Below are 14,342 nucleotides of genomic sequence, written 5' to 3'. Positions count from 1 at the left end.
AAAAATAGGTTTGAAGAGCTTGAATTGCTAAACTTACAAGTGGTTGTATGTTTGTGATTGTTATAATTGGTTCAGTATGAGAACCAGTTGATCTTTCAAGTGATTAAATCAAGGTCATTGAGTTGGACTTGATTTAATTATCATTCATGAATTTGGTAAACAATGTGATGATTTTGCCCCATTTTTACAAAAGGTAAAAACAACTAAACTTATTTTCCGGAAAAACCATTCTGATTAAAACAAACTTAAGTGTTTTGAAATCATTATGGGAAAATAGTTTGTTGTGAGGGGGAGTTCTGATTGTTTAAGCCAAACGGATGGAGAATTTAAGTGTTTCGATATCAGTTGTCATGTTCTGTACAGTTTGTTTTCAATTTTCTTTAGATGTATTTGAATTTTAGGGGGAGTAAGAATTTTTAGAAAATCCAAAAACATCAGAAAATTTGTAAAATGAGTTTTTGTTGCATAAAAGAGGAAATGATAGTACATCAGTGGACTATCACAGCACGCTAAAGATTTGTAAAGTCAAAATGTGATAAACAATCTTACTGCGGATGTGTCAGTAGATTTTCGCACATTTAGTAAATTGAAACGAGATATAAACCTAAATCAAACTTGCTTGATTCGTGGGTAACTATTCTTGGATATATGGGTAACCCCCGAAATCTTGTTTGAAAGGTCCCGTATTCTGAGATACTAGGTCTTTATGCTCAGTGATATCTGGGGTATTATTCCGGGACTTCTGCTGTATGGAAATACTGACCTAGTCCCCGAATAATACTTTCTGCAAAAGGCTTTGAAACATAAGCGCCGCCCTCAGCAAACTGATTAAACAATAAAATTGGTAATCTTTGCTGTTGTAACAAAAGATCCTCTAAAGGGGACCCACCAAAAGTCGAGCCGTCATCTCTCTGCTGAACGGAAGTTCTGACCTGAGCTCTCACGGTTTCGCATCTACCCCTTTACAGATATCATCTGTGGTATACTCACCTGTAAGACTGAATATTTGGGATCTGGATACGGGAGTATATTCAAGTGGAGTGATACACAATTAAGTTTAAGTCTTTAAAACATTAATATCGTATCTCGAATCAATTGAAATCTGTGTGAAAATTTAAGTGGACAAACATACTGACAATCTAGGTAAATTGTTTAGAACTTAATATGTAATCAAGCTTAATGGTGTTTGTGATATGTTTCATAACTGATATGATCCTCTTGCACAAACTCACAAAAATATTGTCTGTAAATTTTTCATTTCTGCTTTTAGTTTCATTCAGAAAATTCAAAAAGATTTTTTTGGTGTGTTTTAGCATAAACTTTGAAAAAATCAAAAAGATTTTCGACAACTGGTGTTGAGATGCTGATTTTCGAAATTCAAAGTGCTAAACTTGAAGAACTGGTTTGGGAAATGTTTGTGTGTAGATGGTAAAGTTGATTTGATAAAAACCAGTAATATTCTTGAATGCAAAATCATTATTGTTTTGGTTCAACATAGTTTCTAAATTGTTGACAAGTTTTAATCTTTGAAGAAACTTATGGTTAGGTAGAGATTGTGCAGGTACAGGTGTTAAAGTGCCAGGTTACGATCTTGAACCTGATGGGAGCCTGTTTACGATCTCAGAACCAGTGAAAGTTTGAATTCCAGACTACGATCCCAGCTGTGTGAGAGGGGGAGTTTGAAGACACCAAGTCAACATTCAAGAGAGAAGAGTTTGTTGATGATGAAGATAGAGAACGAGGATTCTTGGAACGACAGATATTTCAGAGGCAGATTGTCGACTGATGAAGATTGTAGATAGACATGTGCGAAGGCAGTCAGGAAAGATCTATGAAGACTCCGTCAACATCCGAGGGGGAGTTTGTTAGTGCACCTACGTCTGCTGACTACGTCTTCCATCAAGTCTTGAAGATTAAGGAGATCAGAAGTGACACGGAATCCTAGAATTAGTGTTTTGTATAGGGATCGCTTATATGTACCTAGTCTAGGATCGCCTATGTGTCAAGTGATAGTCTGGATCGCTTATATGTACACTAGGTGGGTCGCTTATGTGTCACTGTGTAGGGTCGCTCATACGGACATGTCGTATGAGCGGTCCAGATTCTCTATATATAGGGGAGCGATCCACAACACATAGTTGATGATGTATTGTTCCGATACTCTGCCGAAGTGCTGTCAGATCTTGTAACTGAGTTTGAAATCAATACAACAGCAAGTTTAAAGTGTATACAGCTTGAATTGCACCGAATTATTAGTTTCCGCCTCTTAATTCGGATACGAACTTCTCTGAACGTCTCAAACAGGTCGACGAACGATCTTACACTTGCGGTCCGTAAGCCTGTGGCGGAGACAAGCTTAATCATTCACCCCTTTACGGTCCGTAAGGCAGGACCCTTGCGGTCCGTAAAGGTTATTTTTAAATCTTTTTCAATCTTTTGTAATGATTAACAAAATCCTGGTATTTAGTAACGAAATCTTTGGTAATTAATAACCTGACCTTTCGGGTTTGAAGGGGTAACTTTGCGATTTGGCCCTTGATTATTTACAACTAAGGCCTCGTGTTATTTACCCGTACTATCAAGCCCCTGGTTAGTTTAATTATTATTCGAAAAGCCTTAACTTTCATTGTTGACGCTTTTAACCCCTCTCATACGAATTTGATCATAACTTTCTCGTTTTAAAACGGAACTTCGCGGAATTTATATAGTACATTCTAGTGAGTGTATTTTACTGTTACAAAGCCTCGGGTACGTCAAAGGGTCACTCAGAGGTATAATTAAACATGTTGACACAGTTAACCCCCTGTAGCTTGTAATCTCTCACTTTCTTCCGTGTTTCGCTTCCGTACGACCCATGATTTATTCGTTTGAAGGTACGAGCATCGTTTAGGGTTACTATACAGTATACTTACCCTTGTTTGACATTTATAACCCTCGAATTTACATACTTTCAAGGTTTGTCAACTTTAGTCCTTTATTTAATATTAAATGCCACGTGTAAACTCAAGACACGTGTCAATACATTATTGGACACAAAATTTCGAGGTGTTACAATTTCCGCGCTTGTTTCGTTCAGCCGTCCACCAGTCTAGAGCACGGGACTGGAAGATGCCTGTAGCATTGAGAGTGCGGAGATGTTTAGGACATCCGCTCTGGCGCAGAGTGACTTCGACCGAGTCGAACCAGTGAAACATGGCTGTAGGACCATCTTCGCCAGTGAACTCTTTCGGTCCGCATGCCTTGAACTGCTTGAAGCTGAAAGCAGCCTTGCTTGAATCCTTAGGGATTTCAGCTCGGGATTCTTCAGACGATTTGCTAGCGTTTTCATACACCTCACTCACAGCTTTCGCCACGGTTTTGGAGATGATCGCAGCGAGACGTCGGTCTCTCTTCTCTTGGCGAGTCAAACGGTGTCGGGATCCAGACGACGACATGGTCTGCATTAGACATCGTCACGAGACTCAACACAACGAAATCGAATCTCACCTCACACGTCTAGACTACTAAGGCTTAGAATCACGTCGAATCACATATTTCGCAACATATAGGCACATAATCACAGATACACATAACCATAGAGCACAGAAGCACAGAAACACATAAGCACATAGAACACAGAAGCACAGAAGCACATACACACAGAGCGTATTCCTATTTGATTACAGAGGCAGTCAGAATACAGAAACCTATCATTCAAAGTTCGCGTGTCGTTCGTATAACGTATCTAATAGCATCGTATAGTATAGTCTAACTTAGTCGTATAGCATAACATAGTATGATACCATCTAGATTTGCAATAACTGGGGATCGATGAGGGATAGAATAACAGTACGAGTCAGGTGTGTCGATTAAAATGATAGCAGAATCGAATATCATCCCAAAATAAAATAGAGAAAGCAAATATAAACACAAAACAGAGAAAGCACACATAAACACATAAAATCAACAAGTCATCAGAGTACGCGGTTGCGGTTCTCAGAATTGAACACATAAAATCGAGAGGTAGATTGTCTGCGGCTACTAGACATCGACTACCCAAGGCAACTCGACTATTCACAGTAGACTTGTCATCACTTCCGACTCTAGTGGTTGTGTTTCTGCCTCAATTCTTGGGCATTCCACACGCGCCTCCTAGGTCATACTTGTGAGTTCAGGTCGTTGGAGTCCATCAAAGCCTTGGTGAGATGAATAAAATGCAGAACAAACTGCTAAGGTTAGGGTTTCACCCCTTGGCTTAGCAAATTCCTTCCTTGTTTTTAGTAGAATCGAGAAGAATTTTCATCAAAATGGGGGTTTCACACCTGATTTGGTATAATTCTCCTCGTTTATTGGCGAAAATATCGAGATGAAGGAGTAAAATCCCCATAAGTCAGGAAATTTAGTCGGGAGTTTGCGGTTTTCACACCTATTCCTGACTGAACCACCTGACTTTAGTTGAAAGTTTGAGTGTAGTGATAGTGAAGAATTGTAGAATAAGGCACATAAACTTGGTCTGATGGTTCCTAACTATAGTCTAGGTCTCTAAGACAGCGACCCGGACTAGGTCGTGTCTGCCTAATTCCCTATAGTTATGGCTCTGATACCAATCTGTCACACCCCAACCGATGGCGGAATCATCGGGGCGCGGCACTGAAAGAAACAGATTGCCTAGAAGTTTCCACAACAACTATTATTACAAATTCCGTTAAATGATACGTCCCATACCGTATCCCAAATAAATAAACAAGTTATCATAGAAAGCGACTAGGCAAGTAATTCCGTTCCGACAACTCAGATTCAATTATTATAGACAATTGTTTATTATTTCTAGACTCCCTAGCCTCGATTTCATCACCATGCGCCTTAGCATCCTAGCAACTTAAGCACCTATCACATACGTTAAAATAAAGTCAATACATAAAATGTAAAGGTGAGCACACAAGTTTGATAATAGCAGATAGAGTTCGAATAGTTTACGCATAACCAGGCACGTACACAGAGGAAAACGATGCATGTTAATTATCGACATGGGACCATCGATACCAACGACTGCGGGTTGACCGTCCGAGACGGTTCGCAATACATGATTACCACCGTAATCCATGCAAGTAATTGTCCTTAACAACCCCCGTGTGAATGGGTGCTGAGTCCAAACTATAGTACTATGTTGCTAAGGCAGGTAGATAGCACTCCACGTGTAAACATAATAAACAGCATTCATTTAGTCAAGTAGCACATGCAATTTGGTTAGCGTTCAAATAGTTTGTGTTTGTTTGTGATTTGATACGCAACGTATGTAACACCCAAAAGTGCTAAAAGCAAAAAGGGATCGAGTATACTCACAGTGTTTGATTGTGGATTGAAGGGAGCGCTGAGAGTAAGATTAGCCTGAATAGTTCGATAGCATAACGATAAGTAACGCAGAAAAGTAAACAAGTGTGGATGGATCGAATGGGCTGGTCGATCGAACGGCAGGTTCGATCGAACGGGCTGTTCGGTCGGCTGGTATGTCCGGTTGGACAGTCCTGTTCGATCGGCCGGTAGGCTCGATCGGCTGGGCCATTCGAGTGGATTGTTTCTTCCTCTGGTGTGTTTGTGTTTGAGGATTTGAACTTTTGAAGTTTTCGTTGCAGCATTTGAGAACACTGAAGTGTTCCTACCTTTCAAGTCGATCGATCGAACGGTTCGTTCGATCGGCTAGCTCACTCGATCGGCTAGGGTCTTTAGAATTAGTCCTCAACTGAATGTCACTCAATCGAGCAGTCTGTTCGATCGGCTGGCATTCCCTACTACGAACAAGTTGTGAAAACGATTAAGTGTTGAAGTATAGTATTTCATGATCCGAAGAGTAATGTTCACCAAACGCAGTTCGATCGAACATCTCTTCCTCAATACTATGCTCTTCCTGAAATTTTAAAAGTGTGGGACCATGTGCTAGCCGATCGGCTGGCCCGGTCGATCGGCTGGCATGTCCGATCGGCTAGGCTGTTCGAACAGCCTAGCCGTTCGGCCAGCAAGTCTGACCTGGTCGGCCTTTCGTCTAACACTTGGCTGTTTGGTTATTTGTCATTCTTTCAAGGTATCTTGACAACGTGTTGAACTATGATAACCTCCGTTCCTACTTGTTTCTTTGGCTCGAACAGGAATCACCCAAGTCCGGCCGATGAACGGTTCAGAATGTCGGTTTAGAGTTTAACCCGAAATCGGTGAACCTTGTTCATAGAACCCGAATCTTGAACCTTTTAACTGTTTGAATGATTAGTTAGTCGGTTCAAGCTCCGTTTCTATCGGTTTGAAGGCATTGAGTGTAAAATAGTTGAAAGAAAGTTGGGATTCCTTCTTTCAATCCTTCACAACTTGTGGATGTTTAGATCTTTGATAGATCTTAACTTGTTTATGTGGTAATCGGTTAGATCTAAGCTATTCATGGTTGGATGAGGCCAAAGTTTGATCTTCTTCAAGAACACCATGATGACATCACCCAAGAACACTTAGATCTTGGTGATTTCACGGTTAGAATCCAAGTTTTGAAAGATAGAAAGGTGTAGAATCAAGTAATGATAAAAAACGTACAAGAATTAGAGTGAAAACTTACCGGGATTGAGAGAAATCTGAGAAAAGGTGAAGAATAGGAGCTGGCCGGTCAGAACTTTCCAAAAGTGGAAATGAAGACAAGGACAACCCTATTTATAGGCTTCCAAAAGAGGAAAGTGGCAGCCGATCGGCCAGGAGCTCCGATCGAGTGGGCTGCTCGATCGGCTGGCAAGATGCTAGCCGATCGGCTGGCCTGTTCGATCAGGGTGCTTCCTGTTCGATCCGCAACCCACTTCGAGTATTTCGCGACGATTTTCGACGTTTCGATTTCGATGGACGATGATACGAATACGATAGAGTTCTTAGTCAAATTACTTTCAGTCCCAATCACTATATCTAACATACAATCTTCTATAAGTCACGTTTCGATGTCGGTTTCGATTGAGTTCGATTGCCTTTCGAGTTTCGATTCGATTTTCGATTGATTTGCTAGAATACCACACCAAACATAAGGTAAACACGCACAAGTAACACATAAGGCACACACACACGTATAACAATACCAAAATTCGCATAATTTGAGTCTCGAGTTTGATGATTGTTAGATCGGTTTGATTGCTAATTAGTTAGCTTTATCGCATTGTTACTTCCTATCATTCACAGTCGTAGATCGGTTCGCGTTAAAAACATTCGATTACTTCGATTCTTGCTGATTACAACACTTACTCCACATAATACAACTAAAACATAAAATAGACTATCTACAGTCAAAGAAAGTCAAAGTTGACTTGGACTTTGACTTTGACTTTGACATTTGAAAACACGAGGTGTTACACTAAGCCACCAATAGAAATCCTTAAGATCTTGGTACATTTTATCCGCTCCTGGATGAATCGAGTATCGTGACTTGTGAGCCTCATCGAATATAACCTTTCTCAATCCTCCAAACAAAGGAACCCAAATTTGTTTAATGAAGCACAATGTTCCTTCCTTGTTTGGCACTAACTGTTCCTCCATCCCACGGAGATACTCATCCTCAATATTCCTTTCTTTCAAGGCCTCTCTCTGTGCGGCATGAATGCGTAACGAGAGGTCTGTCTGGACAATCATTTCTAAGGCCCTAACCCTTATGGGCTTAATCCTTTCTTTTCGACTCAGGGCATCGGCAACCACATTCGCCTTCCCTGGGTGATACTTGATCTCGCAATCATAATCATTCAACAGTTCGACCCATCGTCTTTGCCTCATGTTAAGCTCTTTTTGGTTAAATATGTGTTGTAAACTTTTGTGATCAGTGAAGATTGTACATCTTGTTCCATACAAATAGTGTCGCCAGATCTTCAATGCGAACACCACTGCGCCTAACTCCAAGTCATGCGTGGTGTAGTTCTTCTCATGAACCTTAAGCTGGCATGAAGCATAAGCTATAACTTTCTGTCGCTGCATCAACACGCAGCCTAAACCCTGACGCGAGGCATCACAATATACTACGCAGTCGTCCGTGCTTTCGGGCAGAGCTAAAATTGGTGCGTCACAAAGTTTGTTCTTCAACAACTGAAACGCTTCTTCTTGCTTGTCGCTCCAATCAAACTTCTTGTCTTTCTGTGTGAGTGCGGTCAGAGGTTGAGCGATTTTAGAAAAATCCTCAATGAACCTTCGATAATACCCAGCCAACCCTAAGAATTGTCGAATCTCGGTTGGCGTCTTTGGAGTCTCCCAGCTCTTGATCGCCTCGATCTTTGTGGGATCCACATGGATTCCATTTCCATTAACCACATGTCCAAGAAACTGGACTTCGCGTAACCAAAATTCACATTTCGAGAACTTAGCGTACAACTTCTCCTTTTTAAGTCATTCTTAGATAGCTCTTAAGTGTTGCTCGTGTTCTTCCTTCGTCTTCGAGTAGATCAAAATATCATCAATGAATACGATTACGAACTTGTCGAGGTACGGCTTGCAGACTCTGTTCATCAAGTCCATGAAAGCTGCTGGAGCGTTTGTCAACCCAAACGGCATAACCAGGAACTCGTAATGTCCATATCGAGTTCTAAAAGCAGTTTTGGGAATACTTTCCTCTTGTATTCTCAACTGGTGATAACCCGATCTTAGATCGATCTTTAAGTAAAAACTCAAACCTTGTAGTTGATCAAACAGGTCATCGATCCATGGCAAGGGATATCTGTTCTTGACAGTCAACTTGTTGAGCTCGCGGTAGTCTATGCACATACGAAAGCTACCATCCTTCTTCTTAACGAACAAAACTGGAGCTCCCCAAGGTGAGAAGCTTGGTCTGATGAATCCCTTATCTAACAGCTCTTGGAGTTGTGTTGACAGCTCTTGCATCTCTGAAGGTGCAAGTCGATAGGGTGCCTTAGCCACAGGCGCGGCGCCTGGAACTAAGTCAATGTGAAATTCGACTTGTCTTGGAGGCGGCAATCCTGGCAAGTCTTCTGGAAAGACTTCAGGATATTCCTTCACGACTGGAGTGTCTTCGATCTTTGGCTCAGGGGCTTCCTTATCAACGATATGTGCCAAGAAGGCAACACATCCTTTCTTCAAACACTTCCTAGCTTTCAAGCAGCTAATGATCCTCAATGGCGTATCGCGCTTTTCTCCATGAACTACAATCGTCTCTCCGTCGTCCATTGGGATGCGGATGGTCTTTACGTGACAAACCACCTCGGCTTTGTTGCTAGACAGCCAATCCATCCCCATTACCACGTCGAAGCTTCCCAACTCGACTGGCAGTAGGTCTAGCGTAAATTCGTGTCCTCCCAGTTCTATCATGCATCCCCTGATGACTTCACTCGTTTCCACTAGTTTCCCATTCGCCAATTCAATAGAGTACGAAACGTCTAATTTACTAGTGGCCAACCCAAGTATGTTCTTAAATTCCAACGATACGAAACTATAATCGGCACCAGTATCAAAAAGAACAGACGCATAGCGTTGATTTATAGGGAACGTACCAGTGACAACATTCGGATCTTGGCGCGCTTCCCTCGCACCAATGTTAAAAACTCGGCCTTGTGCTTGATTTAGCTTTGGGCATTCCCTTTTGAAGTGCCCAACGTCCCCACAGTTAAAGCATCCTGGCCCTCGACCATTCCCATTACCATTCCCGCCTCGATTTCTGTTTGTTCCCCGGTTACCAGCTTGATTCGGGGCATTTCCACGATTTCCGTTTCCCCCATTATTCCCTTGTGGCCTGTTTCCATTACCACGGTTTTTGTTATTGTAACCCCTTTGGCCACCCTGGCCTGATCCAACCCAACACGTCTCCTTTGAATGGCCCGTCTTCCCGCAAGATTCGCATTTTCTGAGTCGGCACGGGCCGGGATGATGGAACTGACATGTACCACACTTGGGTAGAGTTCCCATGTAACTTTTTCCTCTGTTTTCATCACCAGTCTTGGCCCTGGCCGGTGTGTTTGATTCACCTCTCTTGCTACCGCTGTTGGTTCCTTGCTTGAAGTTGGAAAACTTCCGTTTGTTTTCACCGGACGACTCCACATGAGTCGCTTTCTTTTTCTGATCATCATTCGAAAACTTGTTTAGCCTGATGGCTTCTTCAGTCAGTGAGATGCTCAAATCGATGGCTTCAGTAATGGTTGTTGGTTTCGACATTGTGACCATACTCATAATCTGAGGTGCTAACCCCCAGATGAAACGTTCCACGCGCTTGAATTCGGGCGTGACCATGTATGGCACTACATGGGACAGATCATGAAACCTTTGAACATACTCAGCGATTTTTGGACCTTCCATCCTTAAGTTCCAAAATTCGGTTTCCAATCTCTGGATCTCAGCTCTGGAGCAATACTTCTTGCGCATCACCTCTTTCAGTTCAGCCCAAGTCATAGCGTACGCTGCAGCCTCTCCTAAGGTTTGAACTTGGAGATTCCACCATGATAGGGCACCATCAGTAAAGAGACCAGTGATGTATGTAACTTGTTGTCCCGGCGCACATTTGCTAATTCTTATCGTCGTTTCTGTCTTCTCGGTCCAACGGGTAAAAGCCACGGCACCTCCAGTGCCATCAAAGTTTTGCGGCTTGCAATCTAAGAATTGCTTGAAAGTACACCCTGTACAAGCAATGTTGTTTAGGAATTATTAGCAGTCGCACAAGAACCATCCAAGTATAGTGTAATGTGTCTCCTATGACTGATCATTACCATTCGGAGGGTTGTTGTTGTTGTTCGAAATGTTTCCGCTTGTTTCTCCTTGAGAAGCAGCATATTGCGCAATAACGGTAGCGATGATTCCTTGCAATTCCGCCTGGGTAGTCGGCATGCGTGCTTCGCGTCATGGAGGCATTTTCTAGAGGATGTTTCATATCGGTCAGGTCATAGCGAGTATAATAATCATACGTATACATAGTAGCATTCATCATCCACATAACATCTCATGTCATAACCATAAAACAAATAACTTTAACAAAGCATGTAATAAGAATACTGCGACTGATCTTTCATATAATTAAAACCACAATACAATGTTCGTAAGTTTTCCCAAAAAGTATCGTACAACCCAAGAGACTAAGGGTCACAATGCCCTTGTCTAAACTGTCTAAACAAATACAACTGACAAAAACAAACATCCAGAGTCATGATGTCAAAAATTGGTCCTCCAAAAATGCTCTAAGTCTGGCTCGGTCGTTGTCTTCTCGTCAAAAATAGTCAATACCTGCAATAAATCAAAAGTGGCTATGCCGATGGCGGCGGAGGAGGTGGAAAGCGAGAGAAAAACAATCGGCGCAACTGCACCAAGTCCTCCTCAAGAGCATAAGCGAAACGCAACACGTAAGCAACCTGTTGGTCAAGAGGAAGGAAACAAATATCTGAATCATGGGATGATGCAAAAGGAGTGTGAGGTGCTGTAGACAGAGTCTGGCAGGGGCATGGAGGATGTGGAGTTCTCCCTAACTCCTGGACATATCGTCTTAAGGCATCCTGCTGTAACTGCAGTGACGTGAGCGTGTCCTCTATGGAGTATCCGACATGAAATGGATGATAGGGGTCGGATACTGGCATAACATGGGGTGATGACCATAGAAATGGCTCACCCATCGGGGCTGAAACCGGATGTGTAATGGGTGGGGTAAACGTAATTGGTGAAGTAGTATGGGGATACTGAGACATGAAGGGTGTAGTAGCTGACACGGGTGGAACAAAACTATGATAAGGAGTCGGTGGTATAAACTGGCTATCTCCTGTCATAAATGGTGTGTGGCCGAAAGGCTGACTCGACGATCCCTCCCCAGGTCGTGGCGAAGGAATGTCCTGAAGAAAAGTAATCAGAAGATCGGTACGAGGGGCATCAGAAGTGGGTGGAGGAAACACCGGAATATCGAGTGGTGCAGTAACAGGTACGGTAGTGGGAGTGACTGGGACCATATACGGAGGGTAGTCATCCTCCTCAATCCACCCATTGTTGGTGTTAGCGTATCTCGGGTCAATGTGGGTAGCAAACGGTGCCAGGTCATCAAAAATCGTTATGGGATCGGGTATGGGTGCTACCTCTGGGGTCTCAACGGCTGGTGGTGCAACGGCAGGTGCATCAATGACAAGAACAGGGTCAAGGGCAAGAATGGCCTCTGGAACGACTGGAGCGGGCTGATGATCAACAGGCATAACAGGAATCTGATCATCTGGGAGAACAGGAGCCTCAGCAGGCTGCTCCTCGGGGACCAACTCGTCCTCCATCTCCATCTCCTCATCATCGTCAATACGAGGAATGTAACCGAATCCCAACGGTGGGATAAAGGAAGCTATCGACTCAAAAGAACCTGAGGCGGACGAACCAGAATGAACTCCATATCAGGAAGCTCAACCATGGGAACAATGGGATCAACAACTGGGATATCAACAAGTGGAACACCGTCCTCCATCGGGGCCCCACCATCCTGGTCTCCCTCCGGGGGACCCTCGATGAGTAGGTCGATGGCACCATCGGGTAACGCGTCGAGAGGTTGTTCCTTAAAGGGAACTGCAGCGAAGGGGAGAGGGGCAGGGATTGGAATAAGGGGTAGGTCCTCTCCTGGTGGGCCATCAGCTAGGGGTACATCGTCTCCGAAGATCGGTAGGGCAAACGGCTGGAAATCGTCTTCATCGGTGCTCGTGGTGTCTGAAGTGTAGACTCCCGAGTCGGTGGCCATCTCGTCATCAGAGGTAAAGGCCATCGGGTCGCTCGCGTTGGATACTCCACTACCAGATGATGCCATGGTGTCTGTAACACAACCACAACATATGCACACAAATCAGGTAAGCATGTAAACAAATAACAATGAAATCATGTATGCATCCTAGTCTTCCCAGACTATCCCTCCCAATCTCTAAGACCGAACTTCCTAGTCTCTCAGACTACATCCCTAGTCTCTAAGACCAAACCTTTCCCAGTCTCTAAGACTCAAACTTTCCCCAGCCTCTAAGGCTAAACTTCCCCAATCTCTAAGATTGAACCCCTCAGTCTCTAAGACTGAAACCTCCCTCAGTCTCTAAGACTCATACAAATATTTTGAAAAGTGTATTTTTGCCCTTTTTGTTTATAGAAAATGTTTGTGCCCTGGATCTGGACGTTTAGTGTATGCAAATGAAAAAAAAATGTTTGAAAACATTTTCGTGAGAGCCCTAGGGATCATAGTCTAGACTCGAGAAGGAATCCTAGTTCGCTATGATCGAGGCTCTGATACCAAGCTGTCACACCCTGGCTTTTGCGGAAGTGTGGGTTTGTTTGGTGTGACTTCTTAATACCATAGCAACAATCACAACAATGCTATATGATAAAAATGTATGATGTTCATCCATTAAAATAGTTTGGAAAAATGCATAACATATTGTCTTAAAACATCAACCACAAAATGCATTACAAAACATTACTTGTTTAAAACGAGTTCGTAAGACTCAACGAAAGACTACCAACAAAACAAGGATAAGAGACATGCAACTCGTCCAGGAAGGAGTTGCACTTCCCAAACCCTACAACTCTAGATGACATCCTTATTAAGTACGCAGCTAACATGCATCACTTGCCAGATCCAAATTAATTCCCTGAAATACATGTAGTTTTAAAAGTCAACAAAAAGTTGAGCGAGTTCATGTGTAAGTCTGTGTGTACACACCGTTTAGTATGTCTGTAAGTAAAATAGTCCCTGGTATGTAGCAATAAGGAAAAACTGATCACCATTGGGTTGCAAAACCAATAGTATATGTGAATGATGCAGGAAGACTCAAACCTAGCAAATTTGACTCCGGTATGAAGACATAGTCACCACTATAGGCCCCCGGCCTCATGGGTGTGGGCTCGCTACACCCAAATAGATCTATCACTCATGTCCCGTGGTCCTACAATGAGGATTAATGGCCTTAAGTGTCATGCCCACCACTCACTTGATCGCGTAGTAAAAACCCTCCTTAAGCTAACAATACCATGTATAAAATGTCTGAAATAAATTGTAACATGTATTCCACCCCCGAAGTATAAAACGGAAAACAGTAAAAGAAAAAGGGGGTCATGAACTCACAGTAGTGCGTCTTGAATCGAATTTCAAACTCTGTCCGCTACACGAAAACCTACAACGTACTAATGTCTATTAGATGAACGGGCCGTGCCTTGGCTTAGAGTTTAGTGTTTTGAGTTGCGTTACTTTGGTATTATTTTGTTAAAATAATAATTATTATTTTAACTTAACTATCGTCTTTAGAAAAATAGTTAGGCAACTATTTCGTATCTATATTTCTCGAATATTTTTACTACGTGTTCGGATTTTCGGAAAATTTCGCCATAGCCTCCTTTGTAAATGGAGGTGTCCATGCTTAATAGCATATCAT

The 14,342-nt window shown here is 42.7% G+C and overlaps 1 protein-coding gene across 1 annotated transcript; it reads right to left on the bottom strand.

Annotated features, from left to right (window-relative positions):
- Nucleotides 1–11,219: 11,219 nt before the first annotated feature.
- On the bottom strand, nt 11,220–12,224 carry LOC110866645 (leucine-rich repeat extensin-like protein 3). The gene has a single exon (XM_022115787.1). It carries the CDS (start codon nt 12,222–12,224, stop codon nt 11,220–11,222), a length of 1,005 nt encoding a protein of 334 aa, XP_021971479.1.
- Between the last annotated feature and the right edge of the window lie 2,118 nt (nt 12,225–14,342).

This window comes from Helianthus annuus, chromosome 17 (genome assembly GCF_002127325.2).
Source record: "Helianthus annuus cultivar XRQ/B chromosome 17, HanXRQr2.0-SUNRISE, whole genome shotgun sequence".
NCBI lineage: Eukaryota > Viridiplantae > Streptophyta > Magnoliopsida > Asterales > Asteraceae > Helianthus > Helianthus annuus.
Note: the sequence above shows the minus strand (reverse complement) of the source record. Positions and strands in the feature narration are given on the sequence as shown.